Source organism: Pituophis catenifer, unplaced genomic scaffold, assembly GCF_029215685.1.
Source record: "Pituophis catenifer annectens isolate HBS135680 unplaced genomic scaffold, rPitCat1.0.hap2 SCAF_11, whole genome shotgun sequence".
Taxonomy (NCBI): domain Eukaryota; kingdom Metazoa; phylum Chordata; class Lepidosauria; order Squamata; family Colubridae; genus Pituophis; species Pituophis catenifer.
This window is the reverse complement of record NW_027256891.1, coordinates 28,165,448-28,191,548: the sequence shown is the minus strand read 5'-3', so window position 1 is coordinate 28,191,548 and position 26,101 is coordinate 28,165,448. Positions and strand designations below refer to the sequence as shown.

Below are 26,101 nucleotides of genomic sequence, written 5' to 3'. Positions count from 1 at the left end.
CATTGGTGGTTGTGACACATATTTTGAGTAATAGGGAGCGCAGTAGATGGGTGAAAGAGCCACATGCAGCTCCAGAGCCGCAGGTTGCTGACCCTGGCCCAGGCAGACCCACCTGGCTGCTCCTTGGCTGGAATGGCACACCTCAAGTCCCCCTGGGCCATTGCCTGCCTCTTCCGTCTTCCTTGGCTGGGTTCTTAGCTGCCCTGCTTGCAGGATAGATAGGTTTCTAGAGGGGCCCATTTCCCACAATGCCTCCAGCCCCACTTGCTGGCCTGCTAGAGCTGGAAGGAACATACATTTCTCGATTGGCTGGAGGTTATGGGAGATGAAGGTGCTCTGACCAATGGGGCTCTGGAGGCAAGACTCTGCGCCTGGTTGCCGAGATGAAAGGAAGGTAGAACCGGGGCGCCTGGAGGGAGCTCCAACTCTCTGAATGACCAGGAGGTCTGCAGGTGGCCTCGCTCTTCCCGGTCTTGGGCGCTTTCCCCTCACTGGCCCGAGCGCAATGCAGTGGAGCAGCCTCGAGTGGCCGAGGACAACTGGGGGCGCTGCCTGCTGACCGCTCCGGATCCAGGGCTCTTTGTGGATGACGCAAACTTCTTGGGAGAGGCTGCAACGTCTGGGCGGAGGGGGGGGCAGAGTTGCCCGGCCCCAACAGGACACCTTTCCTACCTACCGCGTCACGCGTGCTATTGCCCGCAGGTTTAGCAAACCAACTTTACCTAACTAAGCCCGTTGCCTGGATTCTCATTACCCCCCCCTCCCCCCGAAGCAGTCGCTCAGCGCGCGGACACGCAGGTCGGCCCGGCCTAAAATGTCCTCGGGTCTTCATCCCGAGACCCAAACTCGCCTCTTGCTTTTGGTCTAGCTGGCCTCCCGGGTCTGCCCTGCGGACTCCGCCCGCAAGCTCAGCAGGTGGTGTAGGGTTTGGTGGGAAGGCGAGCAGCTCGTCGAAGGCCGCTCCGGGATTTCCGCCTCCTCGGCTACGTCCCCTGAATCCATCTCTTGTTCGCCCCCCCTCCTCCCGCAAGGCGCCTGCGAGTGGTGGACATTTGGGTCGACCAAGTCCGGCTTAGTATGCTGAGAGGCAGGCCGAGAGCACAACGGGGCCCCGCAACCGCCGCAGCCGCTCTCGAAAGCGATTCCAATCTTTTCTTGATTCGGCGAAGGGGGGCGGGGAGGCACCCTCGGGCCTTTTCCTAAGGCGGGAAAGAGGGTCGCCTCCGCAGCCCCACTGCCGGGGCCAAGGCTGTTGCGGCGTCGCAGGGCCTGATTTGGGGCCGTTTCTCGGGGTTCGTTCATCCGGATTAAAAGGCATTTGAGCGCTTCGCATGGGAGAGGGGCGGGGAAAAGGCTTGTTTGCTCAGCGGCGGGCGGGACCAGGGAAGACTGCAGCGGCGGCTGGCGGGAGGAAGCAAGAGCTTGTGGCCACCGCCAAGCGCCGAGGAAGCAACACGTGCCGCGGTGGTGGCGGATCGCTCGGCTTGGAGGCTCCGGTGACGAGGGCGAAACGGGCGCGCGCGTTCCCCGCGGCGCTGCGGAGACGCAGAAGGGGACGCTGCCTCCGCTCGGGCCAGCGGGGTTTCTCCCGCCGTTGCTACGCGGTAGGTCGCCCGCTACGAAGTCGGGGCCGGGCGGCTGCGCCCCCGCAGACCAGGCAAGGGCCGGCGCCGCCCCCGCCCCGCCAACCACCTGTTCGCCAAGCCCCACGCGGTCACTCCGGGGGAAGGCGGCGGCGGCGGCGGCTTTCTCGCCCCGCAGCCCCCCAGCGCCACAGTCAAGGAGGTGAATGGAGACGGGGGCCAGCGAGTGCGCGCTCCCCCGGCCTCGGGAGGAGAGTGAGCCGGGTTGCTCTCCCTCTTGGCGGCTGGAGGGTGCAAAAGAGGAAGCGGTTCCGGAGGGCTCCGTGGCTCACGCCCGCCCCTGCCTCTCCTTTAGAGGACCGCGGCGTCTACCCGAGCGGAGGATGGCCGAGAAACTGGCCCCCCCGGGAGAGCTGTTCCTGCGCAAGGGCCGGGAGTCGGTGGTCTCGCTGGAGATGGACCGGCTGGCCCCGGGCGAGGAGTCCTCGGACAGCGAAGGCGAGCAGGAGGGCGGCTCCCACAGGCTCATCCGCAAAGTCTCCACCTCGGGCCAGATGAGGGCCAAGGTAAGAGCGGCGCCTCCCGGTTGGCTCTCCCGAGTGAGCACCTTGCTTTCTGCTTTGCTGCCCTCAGGCTCGGTAGCCCGGCAAGACGGAGGGGGCTTTTCCGCGGGGGCGGGGAGAAAGACAGATGTCGCGGAGCTGCTCCTGTCGTATGGGGTCCTCTCATCTTATGCCGAGGCTGGCTTTGCTGGGCCCAGTCACCCGGGTGGCATTGCCTTGACTCCTGTCCTGGGGGCAGCAGATTGTCAACTTGGCCAGGAGATTTGTGGAAGAATCCGGCGGCGGCTTTGCTCTCTGTCCGTTTTGGCTTCTGGTTTGGTGGCAGCGGGAGTGGAGCCTCAGGTGGTTCAATGTCTGAACTTGGTTCTGTCTGGTTTGTAAATCTGATCCTGTGGCTTAACCTGTTCTGTGAAACCCACCAGTTGTGGTTTACTTGTTAAACCATGGTTAATGCAGAGGTTAATCGACCCTAACCCTCTGGCTAAGGGGCTACTTTCAGCAAAAAAGAGAACCCCCCCACAACCCCCCCTTCTAAAGAAGGTTTACCAAAGGCCAGTTCTGCAGAGGTGTTGCTGTTTCAGATTTCTTCCTCTTTCCTCCAAAGTTGGGTTTTGAATGGCTTAACTGAAACCAGCCATGATATGTCTTAAGAGCGGGGCAAGACTCCCCTGGGGGATTACAGGGAGCACCCTTTCATTTTTATAACTTAAAAAAGGCAAAAGTTCCTCCCAAGTTTTTGGCTATTTGGAGTAGTCGGAGCTCATTGTGGAATAACTTGTTTCCTCTCCAGAGGATTGTGTAAAATGCAGGAAAGAGAATTCTGCCTCCCTGCAGAAAGTTTGGGTGCCTGGCTCTGCATCTTGCATTCCCACTGACCTTTCTCCCTCACACAGGCACAGACACATATACCCCACACACCCCCTCTACCCCTTTTGTCCTGCAGCACAGGTGAGGGATCAGCAGAGCTTCCTGGGGGCTTAAAGACCACAACGGTCCCGGCGGGAAGTATTAGAAGCCAGAGATGAGGCAGCTGGTGGAGGAGGAAGATGCTTTATTGTTTCTTGGAGACAATGGGGGGAATCAATTATAAACTATTACAGAAATTAGCTGATGCGGCTTCTCTGAAATCCACCCCAGCTGATGACTTGTACAACCTTGAAATGCTGGAGCGATTGACAGCCGAGTTAATAATGTGATGCTTGCCAGAACTGTGTCTGCTCTTTGCAAGCTGGGCTGGGTGCGTGGTGAGGGGGAGGGGGCTTTATCCTGAGGCAGTGGACCCTGGAACAACAGGTGCAGTGGCTGAGGCACTGAAGGAGCTGCTGACCCAGGAAGGCTTTTTCTCATGAGGTCAGCATCCTCGTTTGCTGACTTTGGTGAGAGGCGATGGAGAGCTGGGCCATTGGTCCAGAGGGCTACCGAGGACCTCCTGCTAACTCCTTACAGACAGATGTTCGTGTACTTGATGTAGAGCTTGCCAGGTACCCAGGAGGAGCTCAGCTGGGCTGTAATGCATCAGAGGGCAAGGCCTCTTGTGGCTGCATTTTCTGTGGTCATCAACCAGCAACTGAGAAGGCCTCCCGCACTCCTCGGATTGCCTTTGCTCAGAGTTGTACAGGTCTAACGAGGTCAGAGTTTGCCCAGGAAGACACCCACTGCTTATTCTGTACCCCTCATCAGCTAGTCATGGGGGGGGAATGGTCAGCTTCCTGGAACTGTTGCTTGACATCCCCAACACAAGAAAGGTCAAAAGCTTATTTCTGTGAGAGGCAGAGCAGAGGGAACTGCTGCAACAGAAACTGGCCTGAGACAAGGGCTGGTTGGTGGCTGGCAATGTGCTTCAGCAAGCGCACCAAATGGTTAACCCTTTCTGGGCCAGCAAAGCCGAAGGAGTGGGTGGTCAGTGCCACCTGGCTGCTTTCCCAGTGCATCAGCCGGCCACGCCTGGGGAACTGCAGCCCCGTGGAGGAACGCTGGTCTTGGTCCTCAGCTCCCTCTGGCATTGCCTTTCCTTGACCACTACATGAGTTCTGCCAACCTTGCCTCTGCCCAGGTCCCCTCTTCCTGGACAGATGGTGCCCATGGGGGAGGCCGTCCTGAGGAGCAGATGGTTTGTGAAGATGCAGTCCAAGTCTTCTCCCAACACCTTTAAATCAGGGGGGTTTCCAGCTTTTTAGCAATAAGAGAAAAATACAGGTACGACCCCAATTGAGCCCAACATTTCTGTTGCTAAGCAAGGCAAGACCGTTGTTAAGTGAGTTTTGCCCCTTTTTATGAACTGTCTTGTCACAGTTGTTAAGTGAATCATTAAGTTAGTAGCATGGTTGTTAAGTGAATCTGGCTCCCCCATTGTCAGAAGGTGGCAAAAGGTGAAGACATAAACTCTGGGACATGCAACCCTCCTATTTATGAGCCAGGAGCCAAGGAGCTGGATTTTGATCATGCGACCATAGGGAGGCTGCAGCAGTCATAAGTGTGAAAAACACTTGGTGTTTTCAAAGTGGTCATAAGCCACTTTTTGTAATTGTAATTTTAGATGGTCACTAAATGAAGGGTTGTAAGTCGAGGACTATCTGTGCTAAGAATTATATAACAAAATAGAAGTCACGGGTTTTTTCCCAACTAAAGCAGGCTTAGCTCTTGTTGAAAGCGTGTTCCAAAATGCCAGGCTCTTTTTTTTTTTCCAGTTCTAGAGCATCTTTTGGGAGCTCTTTTCACACTTTGCAATGCACACAGTTTTCCAAACATGGCTGCTCCCAAAGCAGATCCAGAGGCGTGATGGGCTGTCGGCTTTCTTCTCCATCACGTCTCCTGCGGAAGAGTCTGGCGCTTTCTCCTCCATTGCTCAGAGTCGCCAAGTTTGACGGGCCGCTTGCCTGGTCGATGCCAGCTGGTGGGGCAGGACATGAAGTGGGGGTGCCTGTCGCCTCCCTTCTGGTCCCAGACCCTCCCAGAGTTGGCTTCTCTTTGCTCCCAGCCCCTGGCCGAAGCAGGCCCTCCGCCTTCTTTTCAGCTGACCTGCTCAGGGTTTGGGTTCTCCCCCTTTCTTGCTCCCTCAGTGAAAAGTGCCCGCCCTGTGGTGGCCTTTGCTTTCTGGGAATGGGACAAGAAGGGCCCAGGGGCAGCAGAGGAGGAGGAGGAGGAGGAGGAGGAGGAGGGAGATGGGCTGTTTGGAAGACCAGTGGAACCGCATTAGCCCTAAAGGCATTACTTAGCTTTAACAATGCTTTCAATTAATTAATTAATGTGGAATCGGCCCGTAATTTTATGGCTCCCATCCAAAATGCTTTTTAAACTAATATTACACTGACTGCCCTCCAGTTCTGGACTGTGGAGGCTGACTTCACATTTTCATTCCTTTTAAGGGTTTGGAAGGAAGGTACCTGGCCGGAAGCAGCTGCTATCTCTCAGCTCTGAAATCTCCCTTTTTTTGTTTTCTCTGGCTAAACAGATAGATAGGAATATTCTGATGGCAGCTCTCTGAGCCCTCCCACATGCAAACTGTTAACTGTGTTAGCCTGGCTTGCACTAGCACACAGTATTTGTACAGCCTTGTCCTAGTGTAAAGCCGGAGATTGGCCTGCCTCTTGAGTCGCTGTCCTGCATGAGGACCCAAATGGTTGCACTCAATTCACAGATATGAAAAAGAAATCCAGCCCCAAGTAGATCTCACGGGCTTAAGCTCTGTCCTTCATGGCTCTATTTATCTAAATTAGTTTTTTCCATCCTGGCACTTTGGAACATTTTGTAACCAAGACTTCTGAGAATTAAATGTTCACCCCCATCCATTCTGCCCCCCCACCCCCCAAGGGCTGAGTTGGTGAAGGCTGACGCAGAGCCTCCATCTTCTCTCCCCCACCTGGGGCCAAAATGCCCCAGATTCTAGGGAAAACATCTCTCCAGGGTCTGTCTTCAGCATAGAAATAGCATTTATTCCTCTTTTTTATCTTTTCCGTTTTCTTGATGGTCTACAGGCCAGTGACAGAAAGATGTGAGCTCTGTTCCCAGCTGGTTCATGTTCTCTCCCTTTCTCTCTCTCTCCCCCCCACTCCCTCTCCCTTTCTCTCTCTCTCTTCTCTCTCCCTCCCTCTCTTCCTCCTCTCTCTCCCTCTCTTCCCCTCTCTCTCACCTTTTCTCTCCCTTTCTCCCTCTCTCTCTCTCCCTCCCTCTCTCTTCCCCTCTCTCTCTTCCCCCTCTCTCTTTCTCTCTCTCTCCCTCTCTTCCCCTCTCACACCTTCTCTCTCCCTTTCTCCCTCTCTCTCTCTTTCCTTCTCTCTCTCTCCCTTTCTTTCTCCCCCCTCTCTCTTTCTTCAAGGCAACACACACAATTGTGTGTTGCTGGCCAGAGAGGGAATGACTGGACCATTTGTAAGAGAAAGGAGCTTACGGGCTGCTTTGGAAGCCGTTGCTGACCAGAAGGGAACCTGAATGGTTCCTCTTCCCCTGACGCCCCTTTCTCGCTCTTTCCTTTTCGGGTGGGGGCAGCAGCCGTGCCAGATCACACTTGGAGGAGAGGGCTCACTTGGTGCTGTGAATGTGGTGGTGGTGGTGGCAGCAGCGTGTTCCTTTGTGAGTCTCGCTTGTGATGAGTCACCGCTGCAGACGCTGAAGCAGAAAGAGGGGGCTACTGGCCTGGGGCAGCCATCTGTCTGGTTCCCAGGCTTGCCCAACTTGTGGGGTGCTTTGTTCTGGGCAGATGGAGCAGACCTGGGCTGCCCCCCGTGTGAGAACAAGCCTGGGGAAGGTGGCTCGTTCTGACCAAAGGAAGCTGAGCAGAAGCCCGGGGGGGGGGGGTAGGCGGGGCAGAGCGAAGGCACCGCCAAACGCAGGCAGCCGGCTCGGGAATGCCTGGCTTTGCCTGTTCCCAGCACCCTGGAGAGCGCTCCTATGGCCGGGCGGAGGCACCTCAGAGTGCCAACACTTCCCCTGGGGGGTCCTTGCCTACAGCCGCTCAGGGGGATGAGCAGGGCGTGAAGGCCCTCCCAGAGAGAGAGCAGCTCTAGGGCACTCTTGGGCACCCTCTGGGGTGGATGTCCCGCCTTCCTCCACTGCCTCTGGGTGCAGACCCCCTTCAGCTGAGCTCCCTCCATCGTCCCGTCTTTTGGATCCTGCTGCCCCAAAGCGGGAAACTCTTTTCCTTCCCAGAACAAGCTGCAATGGCCATAAGCTCCCTAAAGGGGTACAAAGAGAATACCTGGCAAAGGGGGGAGGATTTGCATCCCAGTAGAGGAAGGGTATCGTCTTTCTTTGATGGGTGAGCAACTGGTCCCCTAACAAAGGCCTGAAGGAGGAGCCAGCAGCGGCAGGGAAGGAGGAGAAAGGGGTCTCGCTCCCCACTGAGCTGCCGCCAGGGAACAGAGGGGGCTGCACCTAGCAAAAGCAGCTGGCCCAGTCTGCCCTTCTCGTTGGGGCCCTGCAGACTGCGGGCCTCTCACTTGGATGGGCAAAGGAAAACAGGGACCCAAGTAGCAGTGTCCTTGTGGGGAGCCAAGAGGCAGAGCAGTAGGGTGGGGCATTGGCTCTTGCAAGTGGGGGGCACTGCTTTTGGGGCAGCAACCATTTGGCTTCTGGGTAGGAGGCTTGGGCTCTTCCCAGGTAGGGAGCAGACCCAAAGATTGCCTTGCCCAGGCCAAGTGGCCACCACAGGGGACATGTGCCCTGCTACCAAGCTTCAAGGCTTCCTTCCTTGGGTGGGGGGGCTGTGAGGCTGCCCCCTCCTCTCTAGATTTGCCCTTTCCTGGCTGCGCTGCACTTAGCAGGCCTGGAGGTTCCTCCTGATGGGTTGCTATTATGCTGCTTCTGCCTGTTGGAAGCACTTTGTCAGATGACTGAAAGGATCCAGGATCAGGGCAGCCCTCTGGCTTTTCGCCTCTTTGTGCCAGGCCATCCTTGAACAGGGCAGCCCTGCCTGGGTCTATCCCGCTTTCAGGAGTCAGTCCCCCATTGCTGCTCCTTGGAGAATGAAACGAGGGTTCATTCCCCCCCCCACCACAAAGGTAGGCTTTGCTTTTGGATTGCTTGCTGCCAAGGTTGCCCAACTCGTGGGTCTCCTGGGGGAGGGGGTCTCAGGAGTCCATTACAGCCTTTCTTTGCCCACCATGGAAGCACCCCAATTCAAATTGGATAAACAACTACCTGTCCCTTTACACTGTCACCCTGGGCAACCTAATATGTTAAATAGGGATCTCCAGCAAGTCCCCTCAGAGAAGGCCCCTGAAGAGGCCGGGAGGCTCCATTTTACAAGCACTTCCTGAGGGGCAGCCGAGGATAGGCTTCCAGCTCTGGCATCCCAAGCTGCCCCTCCTGGTCTGAGCGGGGGCCCTCCTGTCCCAGCCCCACACTTCCCTCAGTCTCTGACCAGGCAGCCCGAGAAACTCTGTTGAGCTGTTCCTGCCCCTCTACCCGCCCTGGGTGTTAAGATGTTTGGGGCTGCTGCCGCCTGGGGTGTGACCAGTGTGGGGCCCAGCAGCACAACACCCTCGTTTCTGCCTCAGCTCTTCTCCCTGCCTGAGTCTGCACCCCGGTGGCTGCCCTGCCGGTCTTGACTAGCCATCTCAGAGCTGAAAGATACTTAATTTGGGGAGGGGGAGGAGAAGAGGGTTTAATGTGCTGATCATCAGGACAGCCCCTACGCAACCTCCCTTCTCCTCCTCCTCTTCTGGATACTGACGTCAGATCACAGTCGCCTTCTCGGCTGGCAACCCGCGATCTTCACGGCCGAGACAGCGGCCTCTTTCCTCCCTCACCCACTGCAGGCCCTGGGGACAAATTCCCCCACTTGGGCTCCAGGCTGCTGCAGGAGGGGAGACCTGAGGGCCTCTGGGCCTCTGGGCCACGGGAGCCGCCTTGTGCCACTGGGCCCAATTCTTTGGGTCTACTCCTCCAGCCCTGGCCCTGGGGGGGGGGGTTTGCAGCAGCCACTTCCCCTGGCAAGACACAGGCAGAGGGGGGGGCTTGGAGTTGAGCCCTCTGCCACCAGCAGCAGCAGCCTCACTTTCCTTCAGTTTCAGTGAATTTTGCAATGCCCAGCTGTGAAAAAAAAAAAAAAAGGCATGTGTGAGAAAGACAGGAAGGAGTGGCAACCGTTCAACAGAAGTGGAAATTGCAGTCGTGTTTCCTGAGTCACAATGAAGACAAAACGCAGCCCTTTTCAGCAGGGGGTCCTTGCTCCGCTGCCATCAAGCCTGGCCTGGCCTTTTTCTGGCTAGTCGCCCCCAGCAGAAACAGCCCCTTTGCCAAATAAATCAAGGCACAAAATGGTCAGAGCCCCTTTCCTCTCCCCCCACCTTTTTTTTTAATTGGCAGCCCCCTCTGAATGAAGAGCCCTTCCGCTCCACCACCCCCACCCCCACTCTTGTTCGTTCATTCATTTGCCTTCTTGCGCTCATTTGGAACATGTTCATATTTAATTTATTTAACAAATTTATACTGCTGCCCAACTCCCATGTTGGTGACTCTTGGTGTGTCTGCTGCTCAGAAACAAGTTAACTGCCTTGGCTCTTTTATTACCTCAATCAGGTTTCATGGTGTATGATTGTTCTGAATTTTGATGATTTAGCGTGTTACCAGCCCTTCAGGCATGTAACATTTTGAAAGGTGGCATACAAATGTTTCCAAAAGCAAAGTGCAAGCACTGTCCCAAGGGTGCTGAGAAAGGTTTCTGCCTCTGTTGCACAAAGCTTTAGAGAAGAAGCTTCAGGAACAAAGCAGAAGAGCCAAGAAAAACTGCACCGGCCAGCAGTTCGGCTGCTGCATTTATTTGGCTTGCTTTTTGCCAGACGTGCCCACGGGCTGCCTGGGCCAGGGTCCCGGGCTAGAAGTTGGCACAGGTGTCAACAGCATCCTCATGCAGCCGCTGCCTGTTTACTGATGGCAAACAAGCTGCCACGGGGTTGTCAGTTGTCAAAAGGATGGGCTGTGGGCTCCTGGCCCTGGTCAGCTTCTCCAGGGCACTTTGTGGGGAGTGCTGGCCTGGGGGGGGGAGGATGGAAGCAGACAGGAACTCCTTGGAGTCAAGTCCGGTGTGTGAAGAAGAGGTGCACTCCCCAAAGTCCTTCCTTTGCCAGGTTGAAGACACGGGGGACCCGGGGGGATGTGGATGCGCGCAGTTGCTGGGTTGGGCTGGACAATCCTTGCCAATCCAGCCGGGCTTCCTCACCCTTTTGTTTGTGTTGCTATGGCAGACTGGCAGCCCCAGGCTCTGGCGCACGGTGAAGTAACCTCCTTGGAGAGGCTGAGCCCGTGGCGGGGACCTGGAGGGGCAGCTTCTGTGCAGCAGCCACGGTAGGCCCCGCCCCCCAAAAGAGCCAATGCTCTCTGCATTTCTGGCCTTCCAGGCTCCCCAATGAGTGGTTCGTGCCATGGAAAGGGCTGGTTCTTTGCCCAAAGGTCCAGTTAGACTTAATCCTCCTCCTCCTTTTCTTTCTGGCCTGGTCATTCACAAGCGCTCCCCGGTGCAAGAAGGAGCATCCCCAAGTTTGCCCTTCGGGTATGAAGAAGAATGATGCTCAAGACGCCATGTTCAGAAGGGGCCTTGCCAGGCAGGTTGCAGAGATCAGTTGTCCCCAGAGGGAATCTGGAGTCCTGAATGCAGCAGCCGGCCCAGTGGAGCCCTTGTGCTGTCAGGTTAGCTCCGGCAGGGCCTTTTGGATGAGCAGAAGCTGGGCCCCAGAACCCCTGGGACAGCTCTGCCTTTTTCGAGAAGTACCATGGTCAGAAATGTATCTGTGGCTGGCTGTTAGTTGATCAACATCAGCCTTCACTCGGGGAGGAGCAGCTTAGATCAGATTTTGTTCTTCTCTTGTTAACTGTCAGTCACAATGCCAGCCAGCAGCCTGGGCTCAAGGAACAGCTCCTGTTTGGCAAACTGGGAGTCACCTTTCTAAATGGGATCAAATCAGCAGGGTGTTGTGACCGGGGCCCAAGTAGTTATTACCAGACACAATCAGTCCTAAACAAACATATTTTATTACAACAGCTGAGAATTACTTCATTCTCAGCTTAGTCCAAATTAAGTCCAAAACAAATTCTTCATAAACAGTCCTTCGGCCTTATCACCAACCTTTGTCTCCTTTGGCACCCTGTCAAAGGCTTTTCTTAGCAAAAGTTCAGAAGCAAGAGAAATGTAGCAACATTGCTTTCCTACAAAGATCCCAAGAGCCGTTGCTGCTCTTTTAAGCCTTATGGGAAGGCCAATCATCTCCTGGCCTTACTCCTGAGTTGTCCTTTTTGCTTCAGCTGCTCTTGCCTTCTGGCAGTTCTTCGCATGCGTGCACTAGGAGCAGGCTCCTCCTGTTCCTCTGCCTCTCTGCTATCTGCCTCTAGAGGCTCCGGAGTCTGCACATCACTCCCAGATGGCCCTGGCCCCATCTCTGCCTCCGACGCAGAGCCCTCATCCGGGCCCTCCTGTCTCCAGGACTGGCCCATTGTCCTCCCCAGCCTCCTCCCTGTCCAAGTCTGCTGCCAGCTCTGCAGACTGCTGGCGGATCACAACACTGGGCATACGCTTTGGTTCCTGAGGGCAGATTCTTGAAAGACGGAGTAGAATACGGACAGACTGCCCTGCTCCCCTGGGAACCCCAGGGAGACTGTTGGGCAAGAGAGGACCCCACTGGGGGCGGGGAACCTTTTGTTGGAAGAAGAAGAGGAATTCTTTGATGGGCTCAACAGGGGTGCTGAGGCCATTTGGGGACAGAGGAAACCTAAGAATGCTCTTGAGCTTCCAAGTAGCAGAATTAGTGTTTCAACCTTCCTTAACTGGTGTTCTCTGGCTGCACTGGATTGTGCCTCTAAGCCAGGGTGGCCCAAGACTGAGACAGGCGACTGTCGCTGAAGCTGTTCTTGTCAAGACCGGAAGAGCATGGTACAGCCCTCTCCCAGTTGAGGTTTTTGCGTCATAGGTCAAAAGTGCTGGGTAGCTTGCCTGGGCTCTCCCCGGGCAGAGGGTGCTCAGCTTCCTTCCCCAAGGGAGGATCAGGTTTTTCCGGTTCCTGTGGTGGAGCTCTTGATCCCTCGGCACTGAACTCTCCGATAAAAACTTACCTTTGTCCTCCTTGCCTTGGAGCGGCTAATCCTGCTGCAGCCATGCGGTAGCCCCAGGTGCCCTGCCCTCCTTTGGAGTGTTGGTAGGAGAGAAGCAGGAAGGAGCCCACCCAGCCGGGGCTGCAGTGGAGACTTGGCCTTGCCAGAGGGCAGGAGGGGAATTGCCTTGGGGCAAGGACAGGTGGGGCCAGAGGTGCCCAGCCTTCCTCCCTATGCTGCACTTGGCAGAAAGGCAGCCTCCTGACCTGCCCATATAGACATTACAAAGGCAACAGGGGATGGGTGGACCAGGGGGGCCTGCTCTGAAGAAGTCCAGATGCTGAGGGTGCCACCGTGGGAAGCTGTGGGGACCCAGGACTGGACCCACTTACTCACAGAGGCTGCTGCAATCCTGGCAGCTGTGTCTGAATCGCCCGGTGAGGTCCCGATGCCAACGAACCACATTTTCAATCTCTTTGCAGAAGAGTGTGAAGGAGGGGCTCTTGTTGAAGCAGACGAGTTCTTTCCAGCGGTGGAAGAGAAGGTTCTTCAAGCTGCGTGGCCGGACCCTCTACTATGCCAAAGATTCCAAGGTGAGGAGGACGGCAAGGTATGGAAGGGCTGCCAGTCTCTGCCCGGCAGCCCTGGGCATTTTAGAGAGCACACATTTTGGCCTCTTCCCAAGACCTAACATATTCCCTGCCTTGCCCTGTGCAGAGATACCCAGATCTGCGCAACAAGAACAAGGCTGGGAGGGAGGGAGGGAGGGCACCAAAATGGCTATGTGGAATGGGCATCACAGATCTTTTGAAATCTGCACTAAACAGCCACAAGACTCTCTTGAATATCCTGGGGTTAACCAAGGGATATATGGGGGCTCTGCCCATTTTCTTGATCTGATTCCGAGCCAAGATGTCCTTTGTGAAGTGAAAGGGAAGCTGCTTGAGCAGGGTGAGGGACTGTCCACAGTTGGCCTCCAAAATTCTGGAGTTCAGGCTACGTCTCCCTTTCCTCCTCCTTGCTCTTCTAGTCACTGATCTTTGATGAAGTGGACCTGTCAGATGCCAGCGTGGCAGAAACCAGCACCAAGAACATCAACAACAGCTTTACAGTAAGTCTACCACGCCAGCTGACAGCCTTCCCAGTAGATTAGATGGGGTCAGAAGCCTGACGTTGGAGTCATACCCAGGAGTCTCTTCTCTCTCCTTCCCCAACCCATCATCCTCCAACTCGGCTGGGATTCCTAGAGCACGTTCCCTGTTTTGGGCCCTACAGATCACAGTAGCTCCCTTCGTCCTATATTTCCGCACCTGTCTTCTTTTCTTGAAGGCTGGGTAGGTGGGTGGCTGTTGGAAAGAATCCGAGGTAGAGCCCATGTTGGGAGCACCGGCAGGCATCCCGTGTTACAAATGATACAGAAACAGGCACTGCGGACAAACCTCCCTCTGCCTGGAACCCAGAGAGCCAGCAGGGCTGGGCTGGAGGCAAAGCAGCCCCAGCCGAGATGGCTTCCGACGAATGTCAAAGGATGCTGAGCCCCAAGAGTCACCCAGAGGCTTCTTGCTGGAGAGATTGTCTGTCCGTCCCTTCCAGTTCTCATGGGACTACTACACACCAGCTCACTTCCCCATCCCAAATGCCCCCCCTCCCCGTTTCTATGGCAGCAGATAGCAAGCAGAAACCCATACTGGAGATCCGGCTGACAGGTACAATCCAAAGAAGGGCTCCTGATTTTTGGCTCACCCTAAGAAGCTTCTTCAAATGCTGCTTTCACCTAACCCACTGGGGTCGTGGCATGACTGCCACAGCATCTGGGGGAACAGAGCCCCACATACTTGGGGGACCAAGCCAACTGTGTTGCTAAGGACTTGCTAAGAGCTTCTCGCTCTGGAGCATCCTGGACCTGAAGGCTGCAGGTCAGAGGTCGCCAGGGCTAGGGGGCTTCTCATCGGGGCCCACCACTGGCCAACTCAGGAAGCAGAGATGGCTTGAGTTGGTGTCAGCAACAGCATCTGCAGGACTTTTCTGCCTCCCTTCCCGTAGGTGATCACCCCATTCCGAAAACTCATCCTTTGTGCAGAGAACCGGAAGGAGATGGAAGACTGGATCGGGGCCCTGAAGTCTGTCCAGAAATGGGAAATCAATGAGGTGGTCCTGCAAGGGGTCCCTGCTGGGAGGGCCCATGTGGGGTACCTTGGATTTAACCTCTCAATAAGCCTGGGGCAGATCAGGGTCCCGGAAGCAGCCCAGGCAGAGGGGCGAGTGCTTTCCGTGGCTGCAGCCCCCAATTGTTGTGCTCTGCTCCAGGCCTCCCAGTTCAACATGGAACACTTCTCCGGCATGCACAACTGGTACGCCTGCTCCCACGCCCGACCCACCTTTTGCAACGTCTGCCGAGAGGCTCTGCCCGGCGTCACATCCCACGGCCTCTCCTGTGAAGGTAGGCCCTTCTCCCTGGCAGAGGGGCAGGGCCGGCCCTCCCTTTCCTCCTCCGGCAGCAGCTCCTCTTCCCTTCTCTTGCAGTGTGTAAGTTCAAGGCCCACAAACGCTGCGCAGTGAGAGCCACCAACAGCTGCAAATGGACCACGCTGGCCTCCATTGGTAACGACATCATTGAGGACGAAGACGGGGTGAGTCTGGCGCTTCCTTGGGCACCAGATCAGCCGGCCAGCCCCCTCCCCCACTTCCCTCCCATAAGGGAGAGAGCTGGATGTGCAGACAGAAGCCTGCCCCTTCTCATTGCAGGTGGCCATGCCCCACCAGTGGCTGGAGGGGAACCTTCCGGTAGGTGCCCGCTGTGCTGTGTGTGACAAGACTTCTGGCAGTGTCCGGAGGCTGCAGGACTGGCGCTGCCTCTGGTGCAAAACTGTTGTAAGCAACCCCCCCCCCACCTAAATGCCTGGCTTTTTCTGACTAAATCTCTGCCTCCCATATGCACTGGACAAGAGAAGAGGGTGACAGAGCTTGATTCCCCCTCAAATAAGGTTGGGGTTCTTCTTACTTGGGGGGTGTAGAAGGACGCCAAGCTCTTTGTTGAGGAGAGAGATGGGGGTTGCTTGGGCTTCCGGAAGGGACTCAACCCATTTTCAATGGTCAGTGGAGCTGGCAGGCAAGAGAGGAGGATGGTTGTTCCAGGGATGCCCGGACGTCTTCGCTCTGCAGAAGGGGAAGTAGCCTTGCCTTCCTTCGCCTCACTGGGGTCCCTGGGAGTGGCCTGCAGAAGCCCTTGTGCTCTTCTGCTCAGGACTTGGGGGCCAGGAGCCTGCATAGCTTGAAGGCCACAGCTCCCTATCGTTCTCTGGGGGAAATTTACTCAGGGGTTCCTCTGCCCCCCTCCAGGTCCACAGCACTTGCAGGGAGCAGCTGGGCAAGAAGTGTCCCCTGGGCCAGTACAAGGTCTCCATCATCCCCCCCACCGGCCTCAACAGTATTGACTCCGATGGTAAGAGGGGTGGCTGGGAGCAGCCTGGGGTCCCCTCATGCAGTTGGGAACCCTGGCAGTCGCAGTCCTGGCCCCCTCAGATGGGAACAAGGTCCCCAAGAGCCACCTGAGGCCCAGCAACCTGTCATGCGCAGGGGGCCTTTGGAGTTTTGAGATGCAGGACCCTTCCCTGGGCCAGGGATGGCTCGGAGTAGTGTATCCATTTCAGCTGCAGAGCATCTTAGGGCACCCTCTGCTGGAGATGCCCTCCATCCACTGGGCCAGCAGCCCTCCTTGTTGGGGCCGCTCAGATGTTGGGCTGGCTGTTGATTGCCATGGGTGCACTTCCCTACAATTTCTCTAATTTGTAAAATATGGCTGTTGCTTTCTGGCTTGTCAAACGTTTGCCATCCTTCCTTCCTTGTGGTTCTCTTGTCCTCGCTAAAGCAGAGGCTTCTGTTACTCAGAAGACAGCCCAGCTAGATTGGGGGCTTTTTTTTCCAGTTTGGGGTTCCTTCCTCAGCCTCTGGTGATGCTCTCATCCATCCCCAATCTATGCGAGCAATAACTGCACCTGTCCCGGTGGCTAAAACACCCAGCAATGGCAGGGGAGGTGAGCGAGCGGGCGTCGGGAGCCACAAGCACAGCCTTTTCTTTCCCTGTGCCAGGATTCTGGAAGGCCACCTGCCCCTCCAGCTGCTCCAGCCCCCTTCTGGCTTTTGTCAACTCCAAGAGTGGGGATAACCAAGGGGTGAAATTTCTGCGCAAGTTCAAGCAGTTCCTCAATCCAGCCCAAGTGTTTGATCTCATGAATGGTGGGCCACACCTTGGGTAAGGGTCCCGCTTCTTCAGACCACCCACTGTCCTGCCTTGGGTGATGGCCGAGGGAGCCCAAGAGTTGAGGTTCTCCACCCACGTTCGGGGCCATTTTGGCTGGGTGGGTGGGCAGGGTGACACACCCCTTTCCTTGCAGCAGGCTCCATGCTGCCTGCCTGCTGATGCTTCACTGCCCACTGCCCTCTTCTCTTCCTTCTTCCTCTGGCCAGGCTGCGGCTCTTTCAGAAGTTCTCCACCTTTCGGATCTTGGTGTGTGGCGGAGACGGCAGCGTTGGCTGGGTCCTGTCGGAAATTGACTCGCTGGGACTGCACAAGCAGGTGAAGGCTGCCCCCCAAAGCCCAACACCCAGCCGAGTCAAGAGTTGTGCAACACACTCAGCTTCTTGGCTTCTTTCTCTGTATCTAGAGTGCCTGCATGCACGCACACACGCACGCACGCACTTTCTTGAATTCAAATCAGGAGGAGAAAACGTGTGACTGTGTGTGCAGAAACAGATGGCAAATAAGAGGTTTTGGCAGTCTTGGAGGGTTTTTGAGCTCAAGAGAGCTTTGCATACAATTTGTTGTGTAAGTGTTGATACTTGTGGGGAGGGGAAACTAGCGAAGCCAGAGGGAAAAGTAATCCCCCCTCCCAACCTGTCTTTTTGGCATCCATAAAATGTTTGCTGCAGAAGACAGGTTGGCTTTAAGGTGCCCCCAACCCCTTTGCTTTTCCCTTGTAGAGACATTGGTCTGGAGAATTAGGGAGGGTAGGTGCAGGCCTTGGGGAACTGAGGAAGAATTGAGGGTACCCAGAGGCCTCGGATGAAGCTGCATGCCATTTCAGTTGTGCCAACCTCACTCACCACCTCTCTGTGTTTCTGCAGTGCCAGCTTGGCGTCCTGCCTTTGGGCACTGGGAATGACCTGGCCCGGGTGCTGGGCTGGGGCAGCCTCTGCGATGATGATACGCAGTTGCTGCAGGTTCTGGAGAAGTTGGAGCGCGCCACCACAAAAATGTTGGACCGGTAAGGAACGGTGCAGTCACACAACTCTCCCCAAAAAGGAGGGCCAAGGGCTGAATGATGCAGGGAGAGGATGTTTGGCTCCTGTCCGGGGGGGGCGGGGACAGGCCCTGCCATTTCAGCCCTGAGGACCCTCCCATGTCCACGTGCCTGGGTGGGAAGCACTGCAGACCCCCTTCATTTCCCCTGCAGGTGGAGCGTCCTGACCTACGAGGCCCCCAAGCAGTCGCCCCCCACCCTCGAGGAAGACGAGAGCGAGAATCCCACCATCCAGGTTGGCAGGAGGCCTGCTTGAAGGGGGGTGGGTGCCGTGTCCTTGCCTGGCCCTTCTGAGGGACTTGACCTAAGGGACAGTGGCATGGACTCTCTTCCCTTAGGCTCAGATCTCTCACTATGCTGACTCAGTGGCCCTCCACCTGGCAAAGATCCTGGAGTCCGACAAACACTCGGTGGTGATCTCCTCGGCAAAGTAAGAACAATGCTGTTCTGTCTGGGATGGGGCAAATACAAGTTGCAAGCACCTCAACAATAGCTTGCAAGTCGTAACAACCTTTGCACAATTCCAACCACCCCTTCCAAACCCCATTGCAGATTTGGCCTTGTTGTCTTGAGAACTTTCCTCTCCAGTGAGAATCGCAGAATGGAGCCTGTTGCTTTTCCCCACACCTCTGAGCTTCTGCGAATGTACATTAATACACACTGTCTATCTTGAGAGTGCGTCCCATGCTATACGGACATAGATTTTATCTCCGTATATCCAGCAGCTCTCATCAGTTTAACTTTGCTAGTGAGAATTTTAAAGTATAACGGATGTTCTGTGTCATTCTGAGTTTCCCCTCCAGAAAACAGAAGCTGCCCCCAATTGCTTGTGGGTTTTGCTCCGTTCGAGGGCCCGGCTGAATTGCTTGGGAGTTGCAACCTCGGTTTCTCTTTCTCCCAGATTTCTGTGTGGGACAGTGAATGACTTTGTAGCTGATGTGGGGAAGGCTTATGGACAGGCAGCTGACAACAAGCAGGAAGCAGCCATCATGGCTGGCAAGGCGAGTGGCTGCCCAGATGATAAGAGCAGAGTTGCGAGGGTCGGGGGTAGGATTGGAAGAGCGTTGATGGGAAAATGCTGGGAGGAGAGCCGGGGGTCTGCTGGGCATCCCTTCCTTTGTGTTTGTGTGTGTGCAGGGGTATCCCTACCTTCCCCACTTGGGCCCGGCCGGGAGTGGTGGTGTTGCAGCTGTAGGCATAGCCCGCACAGCTGATCCCCCTTGCCCACTTCTAGTGTGCCACGCTGAGTGAGAAACTGGACTCGCTGGTCCGCGAGCTGAATGAGGAGTCGCAGGCCATCGTGGTCCCAGAAGGCCGCTCTGCAGCTCCCGAGGTCAAGGAGCAGAGCCCCATCCAGCCCAGCCCTCGGCCTCCTCGCATCTTCAAGTCTAAGGAGCAGCTCATGCTAAGAGCCAACAGCCTCAAGAAGGCGCTGCGCCAGATCATCGACCAGACGGAAAAGGGTGAGATGTGGCCCTGCCTCTGTGGCCAGCCAGGAAATGGATGGAGGCGCAAGGCTGGACTGGCATAGAGACTGGCTCTGGTGGGCCAACAGCCCGAACATGCTGGAGGGTGGGCAGGCAGGACTACAAGAATGGCGTCCCCAACAGAACCTTGGTGGAGATCGTCTGCTGGGTGCCAAGGCCCCTGGGGCTGGCTTGGGTGGAGGGGCCGCTGCTTCCAGTGCCAGCTGCTGCTACCGTTGCTGCGCTAGTGCTTTCCGTCCTTTCCATACAGATAGTTTTGCTACTTGTAGAGCAAATAGTCCTTTTAGAATCCCATTTGATGTGCTGATTGTGGAAACCAGAACACTGCAGGGTCTGCAAGTCCCTCTTTAGTGCAGGGGTCCCCAACCTTTCGGACCTCAGGGACCACTAAATTCATAATTTTAAATCCCATGGACCACTAATATGATCTGCCTAATGATCGTCTAGGTGGGCGTGGCTAGGTGGTCATGTGACTGGGTGGGTGTGTTCAACTCGATGGCCAACTCAATGTCATGCACATCAGGGCGGGGGGCGCCTTGCCGGCCTCTACTCACCCCTCTCCTGCCAGCCAGTCCTCTCCTTGCCTCCCTGCCCCGGCTCCTTAGAGTCCCAACAGGAAGCAGTTGCTGGAGCTAAGCAGCCACCATGAGAAAGAGTTGGCAAAACAGCTCAGTTCAAATGGAATCTGACCAAGGAGGCTCAGCAGGAGCACCTCACTCAGGACTACGAGCATAGGCTTTCCAAGCAGAGGGAAGACCTGCGGGAGTGCAAGGCCAGGTTCAGGCACCTGGAGGCTCAGCAGGCTGAGATGGTCAGCCTGTTCCAGGCCTTGATGCAGTCCCACTGGAACAAGGTCCTCCGGCTCTTCGCCATCAGTGGCACTTCCCTCCAGCCTTTGCCCAAAGCCCCGTACCAGGAGTTTGAAGCAGACCCCAAGTTGAAATTTGTGCACCCTCTGACCCACACAAAAAGACCCCGAAGGGGGAGACTCTCTGCAGCAACACAAATATTCATTGCACATATTCGGCCCAGGGGCCATAGTTTCAGGACCCCTGATTTAGTGCAATATAAAAACATGCAACTAATTTTTCTGTGGACCACCAAAATTTTCTCACGGACCACCAGTTGGTGACTGCTGCTTTAGAGTAAGCTGGACTTGTGCTTGTATTTCCTCCTGCCAGCGGTGGACGAGCAGAACAAGCAGACCCAGACCTACCGGAGCCTCTCGGTGGCCAGTAAGAAGGACAGTGGTGAGGACTTCAACAAGGAGACGGAAGCACCGAGTAAGACTCTGAGATGGCTGACTGGGGCTGTGAGGGAAGGAGCACAGGGCCTGGCCTTGGAGGGAGGGAAGGAGGGAGGGTGTCTCTTGCCTCTGGTGAGCTTAGGCATCGCTCAGACACTCCATCCTGAGTGGGTGTGGAGTGGCAGGGGGGCTAAGTCGAGGCCAGTCACCTCTCCTGAGCTGCTCAGACTCTCTGGTTGTGTCTCTTCCAGAGTCCCGCCGTGATACAGTCATCTCCACCACTTCCTCCCTCTTCCTGGATCAGCCTGAGCACTTCACCCCTACCCCCTTCTCCGAGGACCCCGAAGCTGTGTGAGTTTCTTCTGGATGAGTGGAGGAAGGGCCGCCTCGGAGGCTTCTCCGACCTGCCCACGGTGGGAGAGCAGTTCCGTGTTGCAAGAATCGCTAGCTAGTGAGAGAAAAGGTTTCTCGGCTCTTCCCTCCATGTGTGGCATTTAACAATGCCAAATGGGCATGGCAAACAGTCATTCCAGCAAACACATTTTAACCCAATGGCCGTGTCCATCTTAAAGAGCTCTAAACGGTCCCCTGGGCTGGAATCGGCTCTGGCAGAGACGAGCGGCACAGCCGGATGATCCTGGCTTTGTCACCTGCTTCAGGCACTCAAGGGGTCTCCTGTTGTGCACCCAGAACGGAGACTGAATTTCCCAAAGCTCACACTTCTTTTTTTCAGATTAGCCTCAACAAGGCACAGCCAGAGTGGGCTTTGCATGTTCGCACAGTCCACTTTTGCCATGGGCTGGGGATATTTGCATGGGAAACTCCCTGGCTTCAACTGGCTCACACAGGGGGCAGAACGGCCCCATGAAGAAGGCTGCCCATCTCCTTGCTGGCCAGATCTGCTTCAGCAAATCCCCCCTCCCCCCAAAAAAAGGCTTGGACAGCCTCCACCACTTCAAAGTGACCTTGAAAAGCTTGGCCCACCTCAGTCCATTAACATCCTTCAAGGAGACTGATAAAACAGGTCTCTGGATGTTAGCCAGGGCTTCGTTTAATTTTAGCCTGCTTTGGGAGACTGGAAGAAGGCACAGTCTCATCAATCAGGGCTCTGATCTTAAAGCCATCTAGCCCCCCCCCCCCCCGTGCCTCTTGCGCTGGTGTCCAAATGCTCCTGCCCACCTCCCTGCAGTGCTCAGAAACTGAGAAAACTGAGCCACTATTTGTATTCTGGTGCTGTATTCCTGGTTCTGCTTCAATGCTCATTGCTGAACTGTTTCCTTTCCCTCCATCTGCCGGTTCCAGACAATTTTCTGAAAGGTGTGTCATGAATAACTACTTTGGCATCGGCCTGGATGCAAAGATCTCCCTGGAATTCAACAACAAAAGGGATGAGCACCCAAAGAAGTGCAGGTAAAGTCTAAATGCTGCCAAAGGCGGAAGCCCAGAAGACCCTGAGATGGAGCCTCCCTTGTCCAGCTTCAAAGCTCTTTCTCCTGGCCGGTCCATGTGTAGACAGAGACTGTGACTGCATTTGACAGCTGGCTGGGGAATCCCTTTGTCCCAGGCCAGGAGGAGACAGGTGCTGGAGAGCTGTCTGGGCCACGGCTGCAGCCCACTTCCAGCAGTGGAAGGGAAGCCACTCTGGTTGCTCAGGGACACACCAGAGTTTCGGCTTCAGGAGCCTCTTGGGGGCCCTGTCAATCTTTGGAAACATGGCAATTGTGTCCTGGCCCCTGAAGCCCCTGCCAGACTCTTCCACCAGGAATGGGAGATCTGGGGAGGAGCCTAATAATTGTGCCATTACTTATTTCATGTCCAAAGGTCCTGCAAAGCTATTGGAGCTGGCTAACTGCTTGACCCTGGAGGGAAAACCCATTTAATTCTCTGGCTGGGAGTAGGAATTGGAGTTGGAGGAAGAGGAGTTGGCCAAGAGCAGTTTAAACACAGCAGGACTGAGGAAAGCCAAGCAGGGGGATGATCTCCTGGGCAGGGCACCCACGCTGCAGGAGGCTTTAGGGGTCTGGAAATCATGGTGGAAGAAAACAGAAAGACACTCCCTGTTTGGTTGCCTTTGCAGCAGCCGCACCAAAAATATGATGTGGTACGGGGTCCTGGGAACGAAGGAGCTGCTGCAGCGGACCTACAAGAACCTGGAGCAGCGGGTCCAACTTGAGGTACTGCAAAGGTGGTGGCTGCCTTTCCTGCCTGAAGGAGGTCAGCTGTCCAAGCACCAGGGCCTGGGCCTACTGATAGGCGCCTCCTGCCAAGAGAAAGGGGCTGCTTGGAGCTCTCTCCAGGCACTCCGGCTCCACGTGCCTTCAGAAAAGGACCCTCAGCGCTTCTCTCCGCTCTCTTCCAGTGCGACGGGGTTCCCATTTCCTTGCCCAGCCTGCAGGGCATCGCCGTGCTTAACATTCCCAGCTACGCAGGCGGCATCAACTTCTGGGGAGGCACCAAGGAAGACAGTGTGAGTCTCTGGCACTCTGCACCTGCCTCTTGGCCACAGAGGCCACGGACGGCTTCTCCTTGTGTTTGTGGAGGGCTGGGGGAGGCTGGCTTCACTGCCAATATTGCAAGAAGCACAACAAGCCTCTTGTGTTTCTTGCAATATTGCAACAGAATATTGCAACATAAGAAGCACAACAAGCCTCTTGACTTACTTGGCTGAGAATTGCGTGGACTCAGGAGGTCTGCACTTTAACATGGGCAGAACTGCCCCGAGGGGAGCTTCCCAGGGTTTGGCTCAATGAAACTCGGCCTTCTCCCTGCCAGAATTTCGGAGCTCCCTCCTTCGATGACAAGAAACTCGAGGTGGTGGCTGTTTTCGGGAGCATCCAGATGGCGGTCTCTCGGGTCATCAATCTGCAGCACCACCGCATCGCCCAGGTGAGATGGGGCCTGTGCAGGGCCCGCTGCCTGAGACGTCTGTGGCTATTCTACAAGGTGGACAAGCGTTCCCATCGCCCCTTTTCCTCCCCAGTGCCGGATGGTGAAGATCACAATTCGGGGAGACGAAGGGGTCCCAGTGCAAGTGGACGGAGAGGCCTGGATACAGCCCCCAGGCGTGATCAAGATCCAGCACAAGAACCGTGCCCAGATGCTGACCAGGGACAGGGTGAGCAACCCACTGCAGAGTGGAGGGTGGTCCCGTAGGAATCTGGCAGTGGCTAAATTGTTGGGCTGTCGGCTAAGAGGGAGAGCCAGTCCTGTTGACTCTGAGCATCTTGGCCCACTGGCCAAGTCTAAAACTGCTAGCATCCTGGCCGGTGTGGGAGGGGCTTGCGTACTCAGGACCACAGCCCTGCTCGTCAGCCATGGCCAACTTGTGTCCCCGCAGGCCTTTGAGAGCACCCTGAAATCATGGGAAGACAAGCAAAAGGGGGAGGCCTACCGAGCCCCATCCCGGCTGCGGCTCAGCTCCCAGCAGTCCATGGAATACCTGACGGAAGAGGAGGCAGCTCAGATGCAGCAGCTGGTCCGAGCCACTGAAACCCTCATTAGCAGGTGCCAACCACGCCAGACCCTAAAAGTGGCACCTCTGCAAAGGCTGCCACGGGGAGCTGCTCCCCAGCTTGTGGTCTGTGCTTGTGGGAGATGCCTTGCTGCCTCTGTTCCCCACCACGGATGACAGGGAGGCATTGGGGAGCCTCTGTGGGCCAAGTGCTCTTTCAGCCTAGCCCCCCCTCACGAGATCTTGAAAGAATTGGGGGAGCAGGAGGAGGGAGTCCTGCATAGCTCCTGGCGGAAGGACATTCACCATAAGCTGTTCTACACCCAGGTTTTCATTCTTGGCAAATGTATGATGCGTGGATTTCCGACTCCCAGAATCTGCGTTCTCTTGCATTCAACAGGGACCAGTTCACAAAGAATGGGGGGGAAGTGACATTACCTTGCCATTGGCTTTGCCACCTCTGTGGCTGAGAGGCCATTTCCTTCTCCCCCTTGCAGAATACGAGAGGCTGCCAAGTCCCGTAAAGGCATGGAGCAGGAGTTGGCACACGCCGTGAACAGCAGCTCACTAGCCCTGAGCGAGGTCTTGGCCTGCAAAAACAGCAGTGGAGCTCCAGAGGTGAGAGCGGGGAGCTGTCTCATGTGGGGCGTGGAAGGACTCACTTGTGGGCTGGGGATGCTCTCTGGATGTCTCTCCCCTGAGTCCTGGCTGCTGGTGGCCTGCCTTTCCTTGCCAGCCCCTGCTGATTCCTTTCTTTCCTGCCGGGGGGGGGCGGGCTGCAGCTGATTAGCCGGAGTACAGCTGTGGAGGTGTCCGTCAGTGTGAAGGCCTTGTGCACCGAAACCCAGGCTTTCCTGGAAGGAAAGCAGGTGAGTGCGGGACAGAAGCTTCTGGAGGTTCCTGTGTGCCCCACACATCCCTTGCCCTCTCTTGGGGCAAAGGCAGCCCCTCTCAACAGCCTTTCTCACAGCAGCTGGATTCTCCCCATCAAGAGGACGCCATCCACCAGGCCCTGGGCGCTGTCAGCCAGGAGTTGCAGAGGTTCTCTGATGTCCACTGGATGGCCCCCGTCTCAAGCTCAGTTGAGGAGGTGGGCACATGTACGGGTGGGGGCAGCTTCCCAGAGAGCTACAGCAGCCAGTCGTTCGGCCTGTGGCTGCTTTTCCATGCAGGAACCAACTGGCTGCCTTGGAAGGAGGCTTCCGGAGTCCCCGGGCCAGCTTTTGGCCAGCCTGGTTGGAGGCTCCAGGGTGGGAAGGCTAGGGGGCAGAGATGCTGGGTGTCCAAGCCAGCCAGCAGGGAAAGGAAGCCGAGTCACATCTGCCGTTGCCACTGCCTTCCTTCTGTTGGCTGCCATGCCCTGGCAAAGTCCTGGGAAGGGAGGCAGAGAACGGAGGGTCTCTGGTTCTGCTAGCAGCAGTTTCTCCTCCTGGCAGGTCATGGGCCCGGAGGTTCCTGGGGGCAGCAACAAGGGCAGCCTGAAGCTACGGATTAATCTTGCCAAGCCCAAGAAGGAGAAGCTCCAAAAGCAGAGGTCTGGCGGGTTCACCCCAGGTAATCTGGCGGTCCTCTCAGACCCCAGAAGGGCAGGATGTGGCATTTCAGCATCTGGTAAAGGAGCACCTGGGAGGGACCAGCTAGCCCACCCAACACGATGATGCAGCATCCCCGTAGCTGGTGGGGTGGATGGGAAGCAGTTGGTGGCCTGGGTGCGGTTTTTCCAGGGCAAGGCAGAGCCCATCTGGAGGGGGCACAGATGCCCAAGCCCAGAAGTGCTGGACTTCCTGCCCAGGGTAGGCACAAATTTTGCAGGTGTCATTGATCTATCAACAAATCCCCTCCAACCCTCCCCCCCAACTTCCTGCTGTTCCTCCCTTGTGCCTGAGCTTCCTATGCTGCTATCTGCCTGCCTCTGCCTTCACACACGCATCTCTGTTCTAGCCCCTCCCTTCCCCAACCAACCATCCTGCAATTTTCCTTTTTGCCAGTGGACAGTTGGGGCCCTGAGGAGGTGGCCGCCTGGTTGGAGGCGCTGGATTTAGGGGAATACAAAGAGCTTTTTATGCGCCATGACATCCAGGGCTCTGAGCTGATGCTGCTGGAGAGGAGAGACCTGAAGGTACACCGCGTAGTCCTGCCTGCAGGGGGGAGAGGGGGCTGGCTTCTTCTACCCCATTCCTTTAATGGGAGGGGGATTTCTCTGGAGAGGGGCCCTGTGGGAGCTCAACATGAAGATGGCTGCAGAAGAAACCAACCTTGCATGGAGCCTCTAGTGGTGCAAAGGGGACATTGAAGAGCTGGGAGGAGAAGGGCCCACTGGATGGGGAGGGGGGTGCAGTGCTCCCCTGAGCAGCTCTCTTCTCTCCCCGCCTGCAGGAACTTGGGATATCAAAAGTGGGCCATGTGAAGAGGCTCCTCCAGGGAATTAAGGACCCTGCCGGGCAGCAGTAG

The 26,101-nt window shown here is 56.2% G+C and overlaps 1 protein-coding gene across 1 annotated transcript; it reads left to right on the top strand.

Moving 5' to 3' along the window:
• Positions 1–1,966: 1,966 nt before the first annotated feature.
• DGKK (diacylglycerol kinase kappa) lies at positions 1,967–26,101 on the top strand. The gene is made up of 29 exons (XM_070951717.1): positions 1,967–2,149; positions 12,649–12,759; positions 13,197–13,277; positions 14,210–14,314; positions 14,474–14,606; positions 14,690–14,796; positions 14,912–15,037; positions 15,506–15,608; positions 16,256–16,418; positions 16,634–16,742; positions 17,291–17,430; positions 17,620–17,701; positions 17,805–17,896; positions 18,368–18,467; positions 18,701–18,929; positions 20,135–20,236; positions 20,451–20,550; positions 21,502–21,609; positions 22,277–22,373; positions 22,559–22,666; positions 22,972–23,085; positions 23,180–23,314; positions 23,537–23,703; positions 24,148–24,268; positions 24,433–24,519; positions 24,621–24,740; positions 25,087–25,204; positions 25,639–25,769; positions 26,027–26,101. The coding sequence occupies exons 1-29, from the start codon at positions 1,967–1,969 to the stop codon at positions 26,099–26,101; spliced, it is 3,447 nt and encodes a 1,148-aa protein (XP_070807818.1).